The sequence below is a fragment of the Lagopus muta genome, chromosome W, assembly GCF_023343835.1.
Source record: "Lagopus muta isolate bLagMut1 chromosome W, bLagMut1 primary, whole genome shotgun sequence".
NCBI lineage: Eukaryota > Metazoa > Chordata > Aves > Galliformes > Phasianidae > Lagopus > Lagopus muta.
This window is the reverse complement of record NC_064471.1, coordinates 6007456-6030641: the sequence shown is the minus strand read 5'-3', so window position 1 is coordinate 6030641 and position 23186 is coordinate 6007456. Positions and strand designations below refer to the sequence as shown.

At 39.6% G+C, this 23186-nt stretch overlaps 1 protein-coding gene and 1 long non-coding RNA gene across 4 annotated transcripts in view; one reads left to right on the top strand and one right to left on the bottom strand.

The window, feature by feature from the left end:
* Window positions 1-1802: 1802 nt before the first annotated feature.
* Window positions 1803-23186, bottom strand: part of LOC125686456 (uncharacterized) — a 65996-nt gene continuing 44612 nt past the window's right edge. Inside the window, exons 2-3 of the long non-coding RNA XR_007373800.1 lie at window positions 3034-4209; window positions 1803-2599 (exon numbers count right to left, since the gene is read on the bottom strand). This is a non-coding gene — a long non-coding RNA (uncharacterized LOC125686456). The remainder of the gene's footprint in view (window positions 2600-3033; window positions 4210-23186) is intronic.
* LOC125686412 (kinesin-like protein KIF18A) overlaps window positions 10618-23186 on the top strand; it is a 99346-nt gene continuing 86777 nt past the window's right edge. For 2 of the 3 annotated variants that reach the window (XM_048930370.1, XM_048930368.1), the window contains exons 1-7: window positions 10839-11055; window positions 11709-12089; window positions 12733-12890; window positions 13646-13750; window positions 14898-15008; window positions 19079-19276; window positions 22707-22883. In XM_048930370.1, the coding sequence (XP_048786327.1) occupies window positions 11762-12089; window positions 12733-12890; window positions 13646-13750; window positions 14898-15008; window positions 19079-19276; window positions 22707-22883 (1077 nt within the window). In that variant the 5' untranslated portion in view covers window positions 10839-11055; window positions 11709-11761. The other variant, XM_048930371.1, reaches the window with a different exon arrangement.

Genomic DNA, 23186 nt, shown 5'->3' with positions numbered 1-23186 from the left:
CCAGAACTTCTACTGTACACCCAGAAGCACTCCTTGCCTCAGTGCCAAGTCATACATGCCTTGTAACTGAGTGACACATCCAGAACTATGAGCAGTGTGGTCACATAGAAGGTACTCCTGCCTACAGCAGGGCTCTTTAAGTTATACAGTCTTTAAGGTCCCATTTGTCAGTGCAACAAAGCATAAGTGAGACCTTACCTTTCAAATCAAGCAGACAAAAAAACTGCCACCACCTGGCCCTTGCCACCTGCTTTTAGAGAGTTCAGATAGGCCTCCCTTCAACGTGCATTATTTACTTTACTCATTTCCCTAAGAGTACTGATGTCTGGAACGAAATTTAATAATATTATGACTCAAGCACATCATTATTAACATTTCCATATGAAATTAAGATTTCAATCTCTGAATGACCTCAGCTAATCATTAGACTTAGAAAGATAGTTGATTTCCTCAGCTACATCTAAAAAAAAAAAAAAAAAAAAAAAAAAAAAAAAGTCAATTATAACAGAAGATATTTAAGATGCAATAAGAATTTTACAAAGACTGAATTGCAAATCTAATCTTTCCTAACATATTTAGGGTCAGCAAACCCAAGACACGTACTCATACTTGGTATGTCTAAGCTGCCAGATACCGACAGTAATTTTACAGTAGGTAATATGCGCACTGTCCCAGAAGTAATGCCTCCTGTTTTATTCCATTGGCCCACAATACCAGAGATGATGTTGATGATATGGAAGTAGAGGTTGAAGGTTCCCACCAATACTCCATTTTAAGTTATTGCCATAAGGCAGATGGCAGCAGAAGGGCAGTTTGACAAGGAAGCAAAGTATGAAACAAAGAGGTGCCATCGATTTCCTCCATGCAGGAAAAATTGTAGCCACTGACATTCATCAATGCTTGCTGAACATTTATGGAGAACAAACAGCAGATGCGAGCACAGTGAAGTAGCGAGTGCTACGTTTTGACAGTGGCAACACCTCCACTGGTACAGATTTTTACAAGAGCAGCATGCAGGCTCTTGTTCTTGCTCTACCAAACAGTGTTATTGTCATCTTTGTATCTGTTGTAATTCCCATGGAAATAAATAAGAGGCATTATTTTCAGAGCAACATACATATGAGCTAAATCAACATTTTACAAAGAGAGAGCCTGAAGCAATATTATTTCAGTGATTTTAAATCAACATATTTACACTTTCAAACAACTTTGAAAAGTATTCTTGCAGAGTGCTGAGCCACCAGTAAACACCAACAGAATGATGTGTGCTCAAACTCTGGGAAGAAGAAAATAATAAAAAAAGACTGTACATTTTGATGATTGCAGATACCCATTAATTTCAGACAGCAGATTTGGTAGTTTATATCTGAATTATTCCTTTATACAGAACAAGCCTAGCACGAAGCTGCTCAGAACTGGATTACCTTAAAGAGAAACGCACGACAGCAAGAAAAACCTGCAGATATTTCCCACAACACCATTATGATATTAAACCCCTAGTAATATTTTGCGGTAAAAACTCTGTACTCCTGTTTGCAAACCAGCATTCAAATATTTAATAAGAAAGTTTAACCAAAAGGCTGACTAAATAAGGCACACAGTACTAGATGGGAAGGAGATGAGTAGCTACATATATTAATTATCACCCTTTATGGGATCACAGGCTTACTCAAGTTAAAATTTAAAGGGCTTAGATTACTTTCTGGTGAATTTTATTAGTTTTCCCCAAGAGGTGCAAAGACTAATGCTGTCACAACAGAATAGGAGAGCGTATACAGCGTCATTACAAGCTGAGTCACCCAAAAGCATTGAAGCTTGCTTTATTATAACACAGACTCTTAAATAGTCTCCTGAAACACTATCATTTGTTATGCCATAGAGTGATAACAGCAAGCTGACTTGGTATTACAATAAAATGAAATCTGGTGCATCTGCAGAGTTGTTCTCAGTAGGCAGACCAAGCTCCCTTGCTGGTCTCTTTGGAGATAGCAGATGCAAGCTTCTCTTCCCCTACTGCAATAGAGAAAGATGCAGAACAAAGTTGCTGAGAGCTGTCTTGTTGTTGCTGATGACAGTGTTTAGATTTGCCTTCTGAGAGCAATGCTGCAGGTGGGAAGAAGAGGTGGCTGGGCAGACGCCCAAGAATTATAACCAAAATATTCTTCCCTGTGCAGATGTAGCCATCAGCCCACTCTTCCCACCCCAGCTCCTTCAAGTTTTAGAATTACTATCTCTCTACAGCACAAAAATGTTGAAGTTCCATAAAAACTAAACTCCTAAGGGATTCTTGACCGTGCCCTGTTCATACGTTGCCATTTTGGATATCCAATATGATTACTTATTTCTTGCTACCAAGGGTCTAAGCATATAGCGAGTAGCAGCTTCAAAACAGAACAGATGCGCAGTGCTCTCAAATAAATCCTATTAATAAGTTAATAAATTTACTCTACAGAAGACAGAAGCAAAGCAAGATACTTCAAATTAAGAGCATGACTGGATTTTGTCCACCCCCTCAATTAACAAGCTGTTCAAATATCATCTTCTGTCGTGTTTTCTTTCCTGTCTCCATTTTCCCCTCTCTCATTTCATGATGGAACCTCTGTAAAAACAGATATTGTTACTCAATAAAAATAGGTATGAGAACCTTGTGTGCATATTATATGAAACAATTTCACAAAACATATTTCTTTCTCATACACTGTCTTCAAAATGGTTTTTAGACGAAAACAACATTTTAAAGGATTTTTACTTTTTCAAGCATTTTTGCATTTTCAATTTTTTTTTTTATTTTTTTTTCTACTTTTTCAAGTGCGATTGTAATCAAATATTTTACACAGCCCCCTTCAGTAAAATTCCACAGCCCTCCACCCCTCCTCACCCCTCTGTGCCCAGTGCTGAGCAAAGGCCATGCCCACAGCCTGCCAGGCTGCCATGTGCCCAAGCCCCTTCCTAAGGGGCAGAGTTGCTCCTTCTGGGGAAACAAACCCAGGAAACTCAAGGCAGACTCTGAAGTACCAAAAACAGTAAACTTACTGGCTCTGTTTCAGAAAAAAAGAAACAAAGTTTTTCTTATCGTTGTTATTTTGTATTGTTCTTTTAAACATTGTCCAGTTTTGAAATAGAAGTCCTTATGGAGCAACTGGAATTATGCTGAACTTGAGTCCTTCTTCCTGTCCAAATCAAAGTCTGCTGCTTCTCCAACAGAAAGCTGCCTCTGTACCTTCTCTGATGCTGCCTGAAGGCCACAGGGAGCTTGGGGCTGCCTAATTGATTCCTCCTGGACCTGACACAGCAGCTTAGAAGATGCTATTACCAGTCCTGCTCTCTTCCTCAGGGCTTTCCTAGAGTCCACTGAGAGCTTGGGGCTGCCTGCTGGACTATTCCTATTGTGCCAACACAGCAACTCAGAGGATGCCGGTCCCAGTCGCGCCTTCCTCTTTAGCACTTGCATCAAGGATCTCAGGGCCATCTACTGGACTCCTCTTGTCCCAGCACAGCAGTTTTGAGGACACCAGATCCAGTCCTGCTTTCTTCTTCAAGACTGCCTACAGGCTGCAGGGACTCAGGGCTAGACTCCACATGTTGTCTTTACACAGCAACTCAGAGGACCCCATCCCAGTCCCAGCCTCTTCTTGAGGGCTCACCTAGAGGCTGCAGGGAGCTCAGGGCCATCCACTGGATGCCTCCCATTGTCGTGGTACAGAAGCATAACAACACCAGTCTCAGTCCTGCCCTCATCCTTGGGACTTGCATGGAGGCCACAGAGAGCTGGGGGCCATCCACTGGACTCCTGTTTTCTCTGTGCAGAAGCTTAGAGGACACCAGTCTCAGTCCTTCTCTTTTCCTCAGAGCTTGGGAAAGAAGAGGTGAGAGGTCTCAAGGAAGGATGAGGACGGGGGACAGAGGAAAAAAAAGGACTCTAGAGAGCAGAAGCTCTTCGGCGACTCTTCAACACCAAGATAGAAATAGAGAGCTCCTGCTGCACCACCAATGGATATAGAGATGTTTCTGGGCAAGCATGATGTGCTTGCCCAGGCCTGATAGCGATAGATCTACTTTCATCTGTTCACCCTGTGGAGGTAGGTACACCTCCATGGGCTCAACATTGCCCTCCAGTGGGTCTACATGCATTGGCTTGAGCTTGCTGCTGCTCTCTAGAAGCTGGAGCTTCTTCGGTGGAGAAGAATCCATCCTCCTCCACAAAAATTCCTAGAATGGGGGGGAAGGATCTAGGTAAAAAGCTCCTGGTCTCAAGCATGTGCTTCCCAGACAAAAGTCAGTCAGCAACTGGTGTTCTGTTGTCAGCACCTCTGTATTTATAGTGGTTGGCAGGGATGTGACTTGTGATATCGTAAGGAGACGGTGATGAGACCCAACAAGTGTTCCATGACAGCCAAAACAGGGCTGAGTTGGGTAGGAGAGGCCATGGCCTGAGAGTTCAAGAGTTAACGCTCCAGTTCCAGAGGGCTATAAGGACTGTGAAGGGTCTTGAGGGCAAGACACTGGAGGAATGTCTGAGAGCTCCAAGTTTGTTGCTCCCAGAGCAAAGTAGGCTGTGAGGAGCCCTCAAGGCAGCTGCAGCTCCTCACAGGGAGCAGAAAGCAGTGCTGAGCTCTGCTCTCTGGTAGCAGCTACAGGACCCTAGGGAACAGAGTTGTATCAGGGGAGGGTCATGGAAAGGTTCTGCACTAAAGGGCAGTGGGCATAGCCCCAAGCTGCTGCAGCTGAACAACCATTTGCATTGGAGTGGTCCCTTGTGGAGTCAGAGGTTGGACTTGATCATCCTTGTGAGTTCCTCCCACCTCGGGATATTCTATGATTCTACAGTTTCAATATTTGTCTTGTTATGTAATTAATATTCTGTGCCGAGGTTGGTATTTTGGCTGCACCCTACAAAATGCCTCACACAACCTGAGAACTCAAAATACATCTTTTCAGGTGCTTTTTCAAATTCCTATTTATCTTGAAGACAATGTAAAACACTTCAATTTTGAGAGCCTTTACCGTAAATGTATTGTACCAGTCCAATCATTTGCAGATAGCTTTGGAAGCACTATGGCAAGCACACTGGCCACCAACATAGCCACATAACTATTTATATGCTATGATACTTGGAAACCCTTCTCACAAAACAGAAGTCCATGCTGCAGGGCACCATAGAGAGGAAGGCTATTTTTATCCTTAAAAGCTTACATTCACTATAAGGCAGAAAAAGTAAAGGAATACTGACATATGGACAAAGATATAAGGAAACTAAGACAATATCTTCACAACAACAGACTATGCTTTGGAACACCAGCAGTTCATCTCAGCTTCATGTGATTATCACCTTGACTAACCAGCTCCACCCAATAAGAAGGGAACATTTATGCTCTGAATCAACAACACCCAACAGTGGCAACAGACCTTCAGGAGGTAAAAGACTGTCTTCAAACCAATGACTCAAGCAAGTCACAAAAGATCAATGTGAGATTGTCAGCAGTAACTTATGTTTCCTTCTGTTACTTTGGAAGGCCATACTCATACTCTTTCTGCTGAAAATGAATCTTTCATTTGACATGAATGAAAATGCAATTCTTACAAGAAGAAGGGAATAAATAGTCTCATTCATTCATCTTCACCACCATCTTGATCACTTATTTATAGACATTTAAAAGGAAAAACTTCCAGAATGGCTATAAATCAAATACTACTCCTAGAAATTACTTTATCTACAATCCTGTCCACGCTAGGCAACCATATTTAATGCAAATAGTATACATCAATACCTTCTGTTTGTGCTGGAGCACTATTAAAATAGTTTCCTAGAGGCCTGCACCTTGTAAGAACCCGTGTTAGAAAATCCTCATGAAAACAATTAAATTTCAAAGTTTCATAGATCTTAATGCCAGTGAAGTTATATTTTCTTTTTTATCACTATATAACACAAAAGAGACCAGCAAAAAGACAAGTGACTGATGCAAAGGGGGAAAAAAAAGAAAAAGTAGAGTGAAAATAAGGAAAAATATACTTGGGGATGCCTGAAGACATTCGTTTTGAAAAGGTATGGCTTGGTTCTTTCACTGTTTTTGAAACTCAAGAGAAGAAAGAAAGAAGGAAAGAGAGAAGGACCTGGGGGTCCTGATGGATGAAAAACATAACATGAGCCAGTAGGGTGCTCTCACAGCTTGGAAAGCAAATGGTATCCTGGGCTCTATCAGAAGAGGGGTGGCCAGCAGGGACAGGAGGTGATTGTTCCCCTCTACTCTGCTCTTGTGAGGCGCCATCTGGAGTACTGTGTCCAGGCCTGGAGCCCCCAGTACAAGAAAGACAGGGAGCTGTTGGAGAGTCAATGCAGTAGACTTAAAGGGGGAAATTACTTGCATGTGGATTTATTGCAACAGACTTTTCATTGAGGAAAAAAAGGAGATCAGTAAAAGCTAATTTGTACAATGTGTTTTCAAGAAAGGACTACCAATGGGACTTTGTAGAAATAGGTTCTAGAAATAATAAGAGGAGACTCGAAGATGAGCAGAACTGTTATTGCTTATAACCCTGACAGATTCCAGAGATGTCAATCAAATATTCAGTGGGAGGGCACTAACACCTTGCTCTCAGCTGTGACTCACTCTGGAAGTAACATTTATGTTCTTAGCAACCTCATTCACTAGAAAGTTATCTTTCTAACTGGATTTTCTATATACTGGCAATTCATTGTCTTGGGACACCAGAAGAGATAAAGGCCCCCCCCTCGTTATTTTATTTAATAACGGGGAACATAACTGCATTAAAAACGAGTAAAGGAAACCTTTGCGTACACAGGAGAGAAGGTAGAAAAAACAAGAATTTATGCTTCCTGTTCTCAAAAACAATTTCAAAAGAAACAAACAGCCATTTCAACACCAACTGTAACACGCAAAGAAGAGCAGTCTCAATTGTAGTTTAAAATTTCACCAATGATGCTTTCTCTAACAAAACTTGGTTAACACACCACATCTTTCAACACGCTTACTTTCAAAACTTCAGTCTTCATAAAGTGCTGTAAATGCATGATTTACTATAGTTTATACACCCTGTAAATGCTTCTGCTCAAGATGATGCTCACTCTTATGTCTGACATTAATGGTTCACCACTAGTACAGGAATCTCTACAAGACACATGGATCTGAAGAAAAATCCCCCTCCACTAACACGCTGCTTTACAATCATAAGTATTTGAATCCTTAAAAAGCCTTCAGAGACCAAAGTTACTTCCCACAGTTTAGAATCAAGAATAGATCCTTTCGCAAGTTCTGGCCAAAAAGGTTTTACATGTTGCATAATCAAAGAATATACAGGCGTTATAGCTAAGAAACATACCAGAGAGTTCGGCTAAACAGATTACTACACCAAAAAATGATAGAAGACTTACCCTTATCCGGGGCTTGCTAGACAACTCCAAAAGGAGGGATCTCCAGAAAGAGATCCTTCCCCACTTGTAGCCAGCTCTTAAATGGGGTTTAGGAGAGGTGCAGCCAGGCTCCACCCCTTCCAGCAGCACAGCTGAATTGCCTTCCCCTGTGCTCCTGTGGCTGACTCATTGCTCCATCAGGTGATCAATCAGAGGTTCAGGCCGTGATTCAGCAGTTCCCATATATGTATCAATGACCAAAGTTTAATAAACAGTCCCCCACATCAGCCCGAATTCTTAATTAAGTAGAAACTTACACAACTGAAAAAAACCCTTTACATACAGTCTCACAATTTATATATTCACCTCCTGTGCGCAAATGTCATGATAGTTCTGAAATGCGAATGAAACCTGAACTTTAAGTTCGGCATGTAATTCATCATTTGGGTATTTTCAACAAAAAAAGTGTGCTACAATAATTACGGCTACTCTGATTCTCACTGGCTTTCAAGAAATTTAAAATATACGGTGACTTCCAAACTAAGGAAGTTCTTACAAGGCAACGCAATAAAACTAGACTACATCACTTTGATCCTCCAAATCCATCTCAAACTTGCCACATCCCTTTGCACTGTCAGTTGACAGCATTTCAAGTATATATAAGTAGCTGCACATCTTGAACATAGTACTTCATATACAATTTCATTGTTTTAGTTAAAACTTATCATTGATCGACAAATATAGTAAGCCTGTATGAAGCTAACATAAAAAGCACTCAGTTTGCAGACAAAAGCATCTGACAGGTGAAAACCACTTAACCACTGCATATGAAATTCCTTCAACTTAATATCATATGTAAGATCTCCCAGATGCAAACAATTTTACCACTTAAGTTTTGTAAAGAGAGCGTGAAACAGTATACCTAAACTGCATATAACACATGTAGTGCAGACATACCAATGCTACAGCATAGACAGATGTGAGCAAATCCAGATTACCAGAAGGAATCTTTTCACAGTACCTTGGCCAAACCAGGCAGCTTTGCAATACTTGTCCGCCATTGATACAAAACCGTTTCTACATGTTGCCATTTGTAACTACAGCACCTCCACACCACTCCATGCAGTATAAGCACATCCTAAGGAAACACCGGACCTCAAAACCACTGAAACAGTGACAATGACAACGAGGAGGTTTTGACTGAATATAAAAAACAATTTCTTTAGATGTCGGTCAAGCACTGGAACAGGCTGCCCAGACACATGGTAGAATCCCCAGCCAGTGTATTTGGCACACACGGACATGACACTAAGGGGCACAGTTCAGTGATTGGACTCAGTAGGTCAGGCTAACAGCTGGATTTGATGATCATGAAGATTTTTTTCTAACACAGTTGATTCTACAATGATTTTTTACCCTACTAGCTCTTACACAAAACAAAGAGAGCTCTTCACAAATTGATGACATAACCACACATAACTCCCTGCTACTGTTAGTAATTAACACTACTTAACACCCTACAAATGCACAAGAGCAGTCTAGAAAAACAAGCACAAAAGCAAGAGATTGCTTCAATGCTACAGTTTTAACCAACAGATTACTCAGGATTTGTTAAGGTCAGACACATAGATAGGAGATTTCTACTATCTTAAATATAAAACCTTAATTTGGATGGCAAAATAATTTAGAAGTTTTAAAAGGTGGAATAGTCTCAAAGAACAGCCCTTATTTCTCTAAAGGAGAGTTATCACCACACTGCACAAACTTTTCTGCTGGATAGATAGTAAATCATAGGTGTCAACCAATTACTTAACTCACCTGGCCTGACTGAGGGGATAAAAAATTAATGACCTCCTCCACCATCACTGGTATGTGCAATCTTCCAAAGGTTTTGTTTTCTGTACTGTGAAGCAACTCTTTAGTTTCACTTTCCTGTGTAGTTTGCTCCGTTAAATCATATTCAGAAAGCTGTTTTACTGAAGAGTAGATCCTTCTGGCCAAAACAGCTAACTTGTCTGGATTCAGCTTTAAGTTGCACAGAAGCAGACACTTGTTAACTTGGCACAGACTCTGATATAGCATTTTGGAGTTGATCATCCTAGAAAAAACAGATGTTGGGAATTACTTTGATAACTATTTAAAACATTAAGTGTTAAAAAAAAAACAAAACATACACACACACAAAGCGCAAATGCTGTAAGTACATTTCACAAGATAGGAGGCTTTACAGAAATGCCATCTCAGCAAAAACGCTCTGATAATTTAGCTTCTTTTCAGCAATTTGAAGGCCATCTAACAATCAATCACATCTAAGTAAATAGAGCTTTATTTTCACAAGCAATACCTTCATTTCCTTTACATCACTAGGACTCTATCAATGTTCAAACATCTTGAGAGAAGCCCCTATTAAATTGCTCTGGTTGAGCACAACCAGAACAGTAGCTCAGCTTTCATTTTGTTCTCCTACGTCCTGCCACGCACAATGAGGCACTTGCTCTGAACGGCAGCACTTGGGTTGCCAAGTTTCCTGTATTTCTAGCTGAAATGGGAAAAGACAAATTGTGCCACTGGGTTTTTAACACGGTTATGATTAGTGTTACAACCTACATGTGCGTTAAAATTACAACAGAATAATTCAAAGCAGATTAAAAAAAAAAAAAGCTGAAGAAAGCTGAAGGTTAACATAAGTAAGATGTTATTTGCATTTTTATGAGCTCACACCTGTTGCTGTGTCATATTTCACACTCTCTCTTGCCACACAAAAAGAATGCATACTTTAGCCAAAGGCCCTTTGAATAAAGGCTATCCTACTTTTATTGCATCGCATTTGTAAGCATGTATCATCTTCTAACCTTCAACAGAGGACCTCAAGTCCTTTTGCAAGTCCTTTGGGGGGTTGGACTTGATGATTCCTGGAGGTCCCCTGCCAACTCCTACAATTCTGCGATTCCGCAACAAACCCCAACACCTCTATAGAAGCTAACACAGGGGTGGGGAGAAGATCAGTGATAATCTAACTCACACTGCCTTGCTCTACGACCCCGGGAAGCATCTTCCTTACCCAGAGCACGGCTCACAATCACTCATCTATGAACTGAGGAAACTTTTTGTGTGCTTTCAGTCGCAGGATACAGCAGAAGGCTACAAAAACGATTAAGGGCCTGCGGCATCGCTCTTACGTGGAAAGAGCTGGGGCTGTTGAGCCTAGAGAAAACCGAAGAAGGATCTTATATCGAGCAGGCCTAGAGGTCCGCGGCTCTCCCCTCACGCAGCTCCCGCCCACCAGCCCCGCACAGCACGCAGAGCTACAGAAACCACCCTCGCCACGCGCTTACCCGCTCGCGCCGTCGCTTTGACGACGTCACGGCGGCGGCGGCCAATGAGGAGGCGAAGGGGGGGCGGCCGCTGGCGTTTGAATTCGGCGGCCGGGCTGGGCGGTGGTTGGCTCGGCTGCGGCGCTGAGGTGAGTGGCCGCCCCAGCGGCATGGCGGGCGGGGCTCGGGGGCTTACCGTGCGGTTTTGTCCGCGATCTGTGTATGTTGTCGGCCCTGGGATATCTTTTTTCTTTCTGAGGTGAAGAGCGAGGCCTGGAAGGGCGGTCCTTCGTTAGTATCTGAGCGTTGTGGGGCCTATAATCAAAAGGCCCCTGAACCCTCCTGCAGGACGAGAGAGCTGCCTGCTGCTGTGTGAGTACTCTGAAGTAAAGGAGAGCTGCAGGTGGAACGGTAGCTGTAGTCGGAGGAATCAGACTTTGGCTTTCCCAAGGCAGGCCTGCTTAGCTGTGTACTGTTAAGTCGTGTTTTCAGGCCAGTTAACAGTGCTTCTCAGAGCTTTGTGATGGTTCCTACAGCTGACTGAGTGTAGGGCAGGGCTAGCACAGGTGTGTAGTTTGACTTAAACTGCAAACTGATGGCTGTGGGGTGACCTCATTGCAGCCTTTCAGTATTTAAAGGAAGCCTACAAACAGGAGGGGACTCAACTCTTTGAAGGGGCTGATAACTTCAGGACAAGGGGAAATGGTTTGAAGTTGAGGGAGGGAAGATTTAGGTTGGGTGTCAGGGGGAAATTCATTACTATGAGAATGGTGAGGTATTGGAACAGCTGCCTAGAGAGGCTATGGATGCCCCATCCATTCCTGGCAGTATTCAGGACTGTGCTGGATGGGGTCCTGGGCAGCCTGGTCTGCTATGAAATGTGGAGGTTGGTGGCCCTGCGTGTGGCAGGGGGTGGGAGATTCATGATCCTTGAGGTCCCTTCCAACCCGGGCCGTTCTGTGATGATTCTAATGAGGAAATTATGTTTCAAGTTTAAGGCCTTTTGCTTCTATTGTTGATTGCAGGGAAGATTCAGCTGCTTGGTCTGAAGGAGCCCTGGAAGCAGAGAAGAGAGAGCATGTCTGCTGCTAAAGAAGATGATGTCTGTAGCCACGTGAAAGTGGTTGTCCGCGTCCGTCCAGAAACTCAAAAGGAAAAAGATGGCAACTTTGCTAAAGTTGTTCATGTTGTTGACCAGCATATATTGGTGTTTGATCCAAAGGAAGAAGAATTTAGCTTTTTTCATGGAAAGAAACTGACCCACAGGGATATTAATAAAAGAACAAAGAAAGACCTTAAATTTGTTTTTGATGCTGTTTTTGCTGAAAATTCAACCCAGTTGGAAGTTTTTGAGCATACAACCAAAGGTGTACTTGATGGCTTCTTAAATGGATATAATTGCACAGGTATCTTTGCTATGTGCCTCTTTTCATTCACTAAATTCTTTGGAGGATCTACACTTGTATCTGAATGCTGCAGAGGCCTTAGGGATCTATGTTTGAATAACTACTTGTAATTTATAGTTATGACCATCTTGTTGTATGTGGAAGGTAGACTAGCTACGTTATGTGTTGAAGAAGACTTTGTGATAGGGTTGTAACAAGCTTCAGAATTTGATCTGAAATACATGTGCTTATGAAGAGTATTCAAGGAAGAGTTATTCAGCCAGAGGTAGTTTCATTGAGTGTATTAATCTATTTTGTCAACTTAAGCTTTCAAAAGTTTGTTTTTAACTGTCAAATATACCACTGAGGTAATGCCTTATGTATCTGCAATGAGTTGATAGTCCAGGGTTAGGAGAGTAAAGAAATATCTTTTACTTCAACTGCTTGTGAATTAACTTGGAATTAAAAACTTGAAAATATGTGACTCTTGAGATAGCTTTCTGATTTCTGTTGTAGAAAGAGAATAATAGGTGAGAAAGTTAAATAGTTTGTGAAAACAGTGGTATCATATGATGGGGGATGTGAATGTCCATTTGAAGTTTGTTCTTGTTTGGCCTACTGATACCAAGTGTATGTTTTCTGGTTTTTTTTCCTCTTAATGTAGTGCTAGCATATGGTGCAACAGGAGCTGGAAAGACTCATACAATGTTAGGCTCCCCTGAAGATCCTGGAGTGATGTATTTAACCATGATGGCACTTTATAATTGCATGGATCAAATAAAAGAAGAAAAAATATGCAATGTTGCTGTGTCTTATTTAGAGGTAAGTTAGCTCCTGGATTTAGTATGCTGCTTTTAAGAAGGCATAATTTTATAAGTCAAGTTAAACTTTTTATTTCCTCTGTCATCATACTCATTATGAACTATTCTGGGGCTTTAGAAATGTATCCTTGATGGGACTGTAACTGAATAGTGCTCAAATTTGATGTTACTAATAGATATCTGTTACTGTCTTGTATCTTCCAAAAAAGGCCAATCTCTTCTAACACATTCATTTCTCATTCTAGTAATACCTGTCCTCCAAATTAGTTAAGTTCCTTGCTCCTTAGTTAAGTTCCTTCTATCTGTTAATGGGTACAGGAAGATACTTTGTCAGGGATGTCAGCAGTAATTTCCTGTTAATACTGAAATTGCACAACTAAAAGATGGTTAATTCCAGTAATATTCAGTTTGGTTTTACTGTGTCTCAAGTTAAAGAAATGCTTCTGTGAGGACTGCTATGGTACTGTTTAGCTCACTACAAAAAATTATTTTGGTCTTTGCTGCCGGCTTCTCTTCTCTTTATCTTTTTGGCATTGCTTGTCTGTTCTTGCTAGTACCTATCTTTGCATTGCTGCAAAGCAGCAGTAGTATAATGACTGTTACATTCTAGCCCCCGTTAAGTCAAGTGGAATAGTAAATCACAGAATGTCACTTTGTCTTAAAATAGTAATGAAGAATGATGTTGCCATTCAAATCCAATCCTGTCAAGTACGACAGGGTAACTTTTCTAAAGAGATTTTAAATTCCTTCTCAAAGGTGTACAATGAACAGATCCGTGATCTTCTGGTCAACTCAGGACCGCTGGCTGTTCGGGAAGATGCTCAGAAAGGGGTGGTGGTTCAAGGGCTAACATTACATCAGGTATGTAAATAGGTGCTCAAACTCAGGAGGCTCCACATTATTTGAGGTCAAATTTGCTTGTGATTGCACAGTGAAGTTGCTTGTGACTTAGTAATTCTTGTGGGTTTTGTTTTGTTTGTTTTGTTTTTTGCAATCATCAGGAGTAACGTAATAACCTGCAAGCCTACTAAATAATTAATGCACGTTCTGAAAAAGCTACTGGTGTTGTTAAATAGAAATTGATAAACATTTGTCTTTGTTACCCAGCAGACACTGCTGGTTCGATGCTTACCTTCAGGTTGTGGAAAGCTTGTTGTTTTGAGAAATAATCTTAGTATTTCTTAAAGGACGTCACTGTTTTCAATGTTATGCATGAGTGTTCAACACTTCTGCAAATCTTGTGCCTAGAACTTGAGTTTTTCTGTTTGTTTGATTTTTTTTTTTTTTTTTTTTTTTTCTTTTTAATGAAGACACTAAAAAAAAGTGCTGTTTCCAGACAAGCACAGCAACTTCAAAGTTGTTAATGCAACCTCATTTCCCAATCTGATAATTAATGTCATGGACCTAACTTTTTTCTTCCTGCAAAATTTTGGAGCCTGTTAAATGCTATGTAGCTTCCAACTTCGATGTGCAACAAACAATGAAGGCAGGAATTGGGTTGGTTTGGCTCATCCTTTAAAGGCCTGCTCTTCCTATGCTTGAGTTTTGCCTGAAAACAGTACTATATTCATGTTTGAAGCATTAATACAACAAAGATTAAGGCGTTCTTAGGATTTCTAACTATGGATAGCACTTGCAGATTTAAGGGTTTTTGTTAGGTTTTGTTTTGGTTTTGGCTTTCAGAAGTGTTTTCAGTTTCTGAAGCTCTTAAGTACTTTTCATGCTTTAACGTTTTCAGCTGAAAGTGTTTGAAGGGCCTCAATTCCAAAACAGCAATTACTATTAACTCTATTTTCAGGTACCTTGGTTTTCCTTTAAGGTGATTGTTGATTTTTTTTTTTTTTTTTTTTTTTTTACCATTTTAATATCTATATATATATAGATAGATAGATTATATAGATTATATAGATATATAGATAAGAATCGCTGTAAAATCTTTCAAGTCTTATACAGCTAATGAGAAAGAGGGGTGAAAAAAAGTACTTACCCTGTGCTCTATTTTTTAAAGCCAAAATCAGCAGAGGAAATCCTTCAAATGTTGGATTATGGGAATAAAAACAGAACACAACATCCCACAGATGTGAATGCCTCCTCTTCTCGTTCCCATGCAGTCTTCCAGGTAAGATGATACAGCAGATGTACACCAGTATTTCTATAAGTTTTACTTGTTGCCTAAATTTGAATACAATGGAAGCTTTTAAATGTACGTCTATATGTCTCAGACCTTAATTTTAGTGCTCAGAGCTAAAAGTCTTCCAGTTCACTGTTCATACTGAATAGAGTTGGAAGCAAACACGAGGAAAAGCTTTCTAATCCCAACTGCAGTCTTTAGAAATATCTTTTCTCTAAAACCGTGGTTTTGAATTAAGGATATGCTTCGATATTGTAGATTTACACTTTGGAAGGCCTTTGAGTGCTTTCTGCTTTTATGCTTCTCTAATGTTGCTCAGCATTCTTGTATGAAAAATATTTTACAGAATGTCATTATTCTTTCTATGAAGTGAACGTTTCGAATGCTACTTTTCTGTTATTTGGTTTTGCATTGATTCAGGTTTTCTTTGTATTTGAGCGTGTGGCCTGTTTTAACACAAACTAGGATTTAAGCAGATACATGCTTGAACCATGAAAATGAAATGCATGTTTCTAGTTTCTGTAGGTAAGGTTTTTACAGACACTGTACAAATGTGCTAGTATTTAAGAGTTCTCCAAAGATTACTGCTGCTTGCACACTATTACAGTGTCCTTCCAACTGCAATACAAACTGGTACCAAAAAAAATTATTTAAAAATGGGTCCTGTTAGCTAAAGCTTCTTGATACATTGGCTGCTGCCTATGGCAAATCACATTATCTTCTATTATGTACATGTTGCTCTTCTGGGTTGAAAAATATTACAAAGCAACTTGAGCTCTTGTCCTGGCATTACAGCTCTATTATTATTTAACTGTTAGACAGTTGTTAACTGTACCTGCAAACTGAGGCCATGCTTAATAATGATAGGCAGAAGTTGACATTATCATTTAGATGATGCAAATACCAATAGCTGTAAAATAAGTACTCCAGATCTAAATTTCAGTCATTATTATTGACAATAAATAACAATAAATGGTTGACGTATTTACGTATTTCTGAAGTACCTAACAGTAAAATTCCCTCACTAAAAGTGTTGGTTTTCCTCTAGCTTAGGCTTCTGTTTCAAATTGTCCTTTCTCATTTCCTCAGATTATGTGCCTATGGTCATCAGTTCAAAGCAATGAATTCGTACTGAATTGGGTGGCTTGATTGCTGCATGGTCACCCATGTGTGCAGCTTTAATAAGGCACAAAGCGCACTGCCACAGACTGAGGTCAGAGCACAAACAGCTGATTTCCTTGTTTACTTGGGGCTGGAGTGTCTTATCCTCACTTTTATTTGACAGCAAAGAGTTCAGATTTGTTTCATCAGACAGGCTTTGCATTCATCTCAGTTCATTTCTAAAAATGGCAAGCAATTAAGTAAATTAGGTAGCTGTTGCAGTCTAGTGGTATTTTTAACAGGAAGGCAAGCAATTAAGTGACTAGAGATGCTGGAGTGTTCATCTTCTCCAGCCTGCATTCTTTGTTTACTCTGGCAAATTGATCTCAGTGTAGGTATATTTACTCATTAGCAAAAATTGCTTAAGTACCCAATGAAATAAACTGTATTGACAGAATGAGTATGTTTGTACTGTACTGTAATTTTGTTGGAATGTATGACCAGAAGAAACATCCTGTGTGGAGACTTGATCTTTCTTTAAATGCGTTGTTGCAGAGTAACTCTCCTTAGAGAACAGGTTGGAACAGAAGTGCTTGAAGGTGAATGGGTTGTTAATTATTGGCAATAAAGTAAAAACATGATGAATTGAAAGATCCTATTGAATCTACATGTTGTAGGAACAAAAAATTCCATTTCTGTGGATGTATGCATAAAAAGCAAGGTAGGTACCATTCGGGTACCTACAAGTATCTTTCATTTTGAATGTATATGAATATACTCTAAAATGGTATGGTGCATCGAAGAGCGCAAGTAACACTGAAAAGATAGTTTACAAAATACTTCTAAAGAAAGCATTTGACTTGAAAGAAATAAGAGGTAGTGTAAGCTTATGCAGCTCACGTGTATGGTTTTTCTCCAAATCCATTTGCAAGATGGTTATTGCTAATAGCTTTCTTATGACTTCTAAAACTAGTATAGTATTTCTCTGAACTCGAGAAAAGGGACAGATTTATTTTTTAACTAATCTATGTGGGTTCATCCTCTGTTTGTTTTTTCCTGGTGTCCTGGTGCTGGTGGTGGCGGGCAGAGCAGCCATGATAGCATAAAATGCTCTGGTTGTGTCTTAGTCCCCATAAGCCACTGCAGTCAGCTAGATGGAATGCTTGACAGAACTTAATATTCCTGGTTAAATGTCTGGATAGTCTGACTTCCTCACAAAGTGAAGCATCTCAATATGGAGACTTGACATTGCCATGTCATGGCTCTACAAGCATGTTCAGCAGTGTAATCAGAGGCACAATTCTTTCACAAGAACAGTTTGATTCTATTCAAGGGTGGTGTCAACAGGTTACTGTAGGTAGCAAGACTGTGTGTGTGTGCGCGCGCATGCTTGGTAGTGTTCCTAATACGCTTCTTCTCTATAGTGAGATAATCCTGAAATTTTACTAGCTATCAATAAAGACACTCAATTGCTAACTAGGAAAGCTTTTACCTTACTGCTGGAAGTCATTCTTTGTTTTGTTAGATAATTGTGTATCTCAACGGTGTGATTTAAGTAAATATCTACTATTGTCGGTTTTCATAGGAAGACATAAGGCATTGCAGCATTGGATTAGTTGTTCATTTAACAATGAATGGCCTTTTTCCACAGAAGTGACTTGATGCTTGAGGTTGTGAGGGGGAATATGTCATTTATACAAATGTGTGTGTGGGAAATAATAAAAATAAGTTGTTTAATCTTAATACTACATTCTGCACGTGACACTTAAATGGGATAATGCTGTCAGGAGCTACATTGATACAACATAACTGAAAGTTTCAAGTTTAAACTAATGAGTATTGCTTTAAGCTAAGTAAATTCAGAGCCGTACACTTCTTAAATTTAAAGGGGGGATTTTAGGTACTTTGTCTACCTGTGGTCCTTATTAGCAGTTCTGGCATCTCTAAGAAATCAGTACAAACTAGTCAGCCCGTACTGTAAGTAATTGCTTATGTCAATTTGCAGCTATTTCCTTTATTTACACAACACTGAAAGGGTTCTGTTGATGAATGAAGAAACAGGGAGGATTGTGCTTTGGGGCATTTCCTGTATCTTTTGGATTTTTATAAAAGCTTGAGTCATAGAACATGATTTGGCTGTCACTCCACCTTTCTCTAGTTGACTAATGGTTGTTAACTGTATATTGTTAGAGTGTTACCAGCCTGGAATAGCTCCTTGACAATAAAAAATACAGAGAAATGGCTTTTCTCTCTTGTTCTATGTTGATCTCACTAAAATGGTACAATGGGTCTTGATTGTATTGTTTGATGCAGAAATATTTATATTTGGTATAGACTTGTTTACTCCCCCACAGTGCAATGTGACAGAAAATATGAAGGGCAAAGAGGGGTAGGTTGGGAAACCATGTGGTTCAAAATAAAGGCAGTCGAAGGGGGACAGAAAAAGTTACTGCTCTGGAAAAATGCAACCAGTTCTGTCACTGGGTAAGATGTTCCATGGAATATATCACTATTTGGGTGAGGTCTGCTCTCTGAGTCGTGTCCCCTCCTAGCTTCTTGCCCACTCAAGCTGGCTGGAGTTGGAGCAAGGGCTGACTGAGCAATGGAGAAGGCTTTCATGCTTTGTCAGTACTACTCAACAATATGAAAACATTAGTGTTCAACTGTCCTAAATCTGAAAGACAGCAACATAAGAGCTTGTACGAAGAAAGTTTACTACTTCTCAGCCAGATACAGTATACAACCATACTCAAATTTTTTTTTTTTTCCTACCTGAAGCAGGTGAACTTGAGGAGTCAGAAATGATGTTCCACTAGGACAGATTGCCTGTTGATGAGTATGGAAAGGCTTAACTTAGAATGCAAAAGGATTCCAATGAGAATTTCTGGTGATGTTAGAGTAATAAGACGCTGCATAGTGGTCAACTAACTTTTTTTTTTTTTTTTTTTGCCTTGTAGATTTACTTAAGACAGCAAGACAAGATAGCTAGCATTAGTCAAAATGTTTGCATCGCCAAAATGTCCCTCATTGACCTCGCAGGATCTGAACGTGCCAGTGCTACAAATGCTAAGGGAGCTCGTTTTAGAGAAGGAGCAAACATTAACCGCTCCCTGCTAGCTCTTGGAAATATCTTTAATGCCTTGGCAGATCCTAAGGTACGTGGTGCTTTCCCAAACCGTCTTCGACTTCTAGTCTTGTGGAAATGTTTTTGTACATGATAAGCATTAAGTGTTGCATCTTTTTGACTCTTATTGTTTGTTTGTAACTTCCTCATTGCCTGTCACCATGGAGTATATCAGAAAATGTATGTAATAGGGCCTTTATTCTCTTAAGAAATAGAGCCTCTGTAGACTCTGCTGAGGGGTGGGATAGGGAGGGAGTTGTTTTGTTAACTTTTTAGTTACTGAATCATCTGATGTAGCTTAATTTTAGCCACGTGAGCTTTGTTGCTGACAGTAACTTCCATATGAAAGAGAAACAATGTGTTTTAAGTATCCTAATTTCATATCTGATTATATCGATGATTGGAATCATTATCCCATGGATTGCCTTAAGGTTTACTTAGATAAACTAAAGGTTTAGGATTTTCCTTCACAAGAAGAGTGTTGAACGAAAATGTCCTATACTGTGTTGCTTAAAATCAGAGCAGAAATCCTAAGGTTTTAAACTGTTACAACAGTTAGGGATTCTGCCCATCATCACAGAATCGCAGAATGGCCAGGGTTGGAAGGGACCTCAAGGATCATGAATCTCCAACCCCCTGCCACACGCAGGGCCACCAACCTCCACATTTCATAGCAGCCCAGGCTGCCCGGAGCCCCATCCAACCTGGCCTTAAACACCTCCAGGGATGGATGGGGCATCACAGCCTCTCTGGGCAGCTGTTCCAGCACCTCACCACTCTCATAGCAAAGAACTTCCCCCGTTATCAACCATGTATGAGTCTATTAGGTTTGATGACGTGCATCTGAACTGTTTCTTGTTTGTTTGTTTGTTTTTTTCTTACCTCCTAATTCTTTCCATTTTGTGAAACACACGTTTTGCACAGTAACAGAAATTAATGGATAACTTTCTAACCAGTTCATCATCATAATGGAGATTCATTTGAGAATTCTTTTTATTGATTTGGTAAAAGGGCAGTATGTTTTGTACATGGAGACCACCTTACTAATCTTCAACTTTTAAAGTGAAAAATCAGAAGTATCCTTTTGTAGAAGGAAAAAAGAATAGCTACTTTCTGTAATGTGTTTTTGGAGAAACTTATTTCCTTTCTTTCCACCTCAGTTTGTGGTTAAACTCATAGACATCATCTGATTGAATGTGTGTTGTACTGTCAATGGCATGAGAACTTCAAATAAATGTTGAAAAGCAGAATTGAAATGATACAATTATTTATCAACTGCTTTTCAACAAGATGCTGTTTTTTGTGCATCAGGAAAAGCTTTCATGGACATGCTTGCTTTCCTGTTTCTTCTGTAATTACTTTTTTTTTTTTTGTCTTTCTGTATATTTGACTTGATTATTGCAATCCATTTCTCCCCTCCTATTTTTTTTTTTTTGTCAAGATTGCTTCCCTAAAGTATTTCATACTGCTGCTAATGTTCCCACCTGTCTTTAAAGAATACTTTCCTTTCTAGTGTTGTCATCGTACCTTGTATATGTCCAAACCTGTCTTGTCATTAAATCTCTTACTAGAGATTGTTGCTGTGTACTTATTTCCTGCATTGCCTGGGAGGGCCTTGCATTTCCTTATCTACTTTTCTAGTGAATGCTACGTTCTCATCTTTGTTTCTCTTATCTTCTGGCTATAAACTGACTTTCAAATAGGCCAGTCAGAATCGTTGTATTTCCTTTGATCTTTTCAAAGTATTATCCTGTTTCAACAAGCTTTTTTTATTTTTAAGCTTTGTCCCTATTCTAGTATTTTGTTGGGTGGGGTCTGTAAGGTATATTTGCTCTGTATGCAAGATGTTACCTGTTAGGTACAAATGTCCAATAGAAAAAAGTATAGGTATTTAATAAAACAGTTTTAAGATAATTGTAACAATGGATGTAGTTAAGGTACTATAAGGTACTTTTAAGGTACTACGTAGGTAAGGATACTATATATAATACTTCCCTTCAGTTACTTTCCATTATAGTCATACGAGGCAGAAAAACAAGAATCAGAGTGTGTCTTCATTACTCCTATGGATAGGGAATGAATTTGTTGTCTAGTCAACACGATATTTTCAAGAAAATAAACTGCCTCCTTTCTCATCTCCAGAATAATATCCTGCACTGAAAATTTGATATTGAGATATATATATATATATATATATATATATATATATATATACAGGAAAGCTTTATTCCCTATTCAGGAATGGCTGCCAAAAATACAACTTTACTTACACAGAGCTACTTCTAAATTTAAAGGGGTTTAATGAATTTTGTTTGTTTTTTACCCTATTGAGTGTTTGCTGGTTCAGTTATTTGTGAGGACTGTTAGCAGAGATTTGAAGAGCAGGGTAGTATGCCCTTCTAGTCAGTAGTAAGTTGTTAAATCTCAACTGATCAGTTAAGGGGGTTGCCCTATCAGGCTTTCCTGCCTTTGGCTACAAATGTTCTCTACCTTGCTGGCTGCAGGGTCTTGTTTCCCAGATCACGAAATGCCTTTTTTGTTTTGGGTTCTATATCCCAGTGTTTATTTTGAAGGGGGAGACAAGGTGTGCATTATGGATTTGATTGGTCTTTTGTGCTCTTTCGCCCACCTTGTTTGTGGCAGTAAATTATTCTCTTGATCTGGCTCAGCAGCTCAAGGGAAATGGCATGAACAGTTGTGTGAGAGAGGGACAAAACAGTCTGAATTTTTGCCAAACTCAAATCCACAGCTTGCACCTCTTGGTCAGCTAGCAATTTCTCCTTTCAAATAGGGTAAATGATCAAAGCTTTTATTTCCTGTTACGCTGCCTGGCAAAGCTGCAGACTTCCCCTGCCGTCTTGTTGGGGTAAAAGGCAGAATTTAGAACCTGTACCATTTTATATAAGTAAGATAATTCACGTTGACGTATTCAGTATGGGATTGGGGTACTAATTGCTTCTGTACTATGAGATGGAGAGTGTAAATGTAATGAAGGAACAAGCTTTACTGAGCAAACTCAGGCAGCTGAGTTGCTTGGAGAGGTGGTTGAGTCAATATCATTGCAGGTAATCAAAACTCAACTGGACAAAATTCTTGGCAGCTTGCTGTAGCTGAGAATGCTTTGAGTAGAGGGATCTCGAAAGGGACTTCAACCTCAATCACTCTGAACTGAAATGGTTTGCATAGCCTACTTTTTTATGTTAGTTGCTCACACCATAAGAATTTTTGTTATATTTTCGGACATTGGGAAGTAACCTGAGCAACAATTCTGCTATAGGGGTATTAAACAATTCTGAGAGGTTTAAAGCAGATTGTAAATGTGATTTTGAGGAAGTTGATTTATGTAAAAGAGATATTGTAAGTCTATTTGTCATGTTTGGTGGTATTCCTGAAAGGGTAAGCAAACACTGAAGCATATGTAAAGTACAGCTGCTTAATACATAACAATGTTTTCTTTATAGAGCAAGAAACAGCACATTCCTTATCGAAACAGCAAGCTCACTCGTTTGTTGAAAGATTCCCTTGGAGGAAATTGCCGAACAATAATGGTAGCTGCTGTTAGTCCATCCTTTATGTTTTATGATGATACCTATAATACTCTTAAATATGCAAACCGAGCAAAGGATATCAAGTCTTCCGTGAGTATATTGGCATTTACTGATCTTCTGTCAAAGTGTAGTAATATCTTCTTAGGAGAAGGGTTATTTCTTTCAGAGGACTATTTTCAATTTACTTACCTGTTTTTCCTCAACATTCTTTTGTTGTCTCTTCTTTCTTCATCTTGGTGTTTGTTACTGAGAGTGAGCTGAAAAGATTTTGTCTTCTGAGCCTCAGATTTAGAAATAATCTTCAATTGGTGAAATCCACAGCCAGTTTCAGTGTCTTACCATTCTGTATTCAGAGCTCAGTAAAGCACATGAAAGAAGTATCTGAACAGTTGT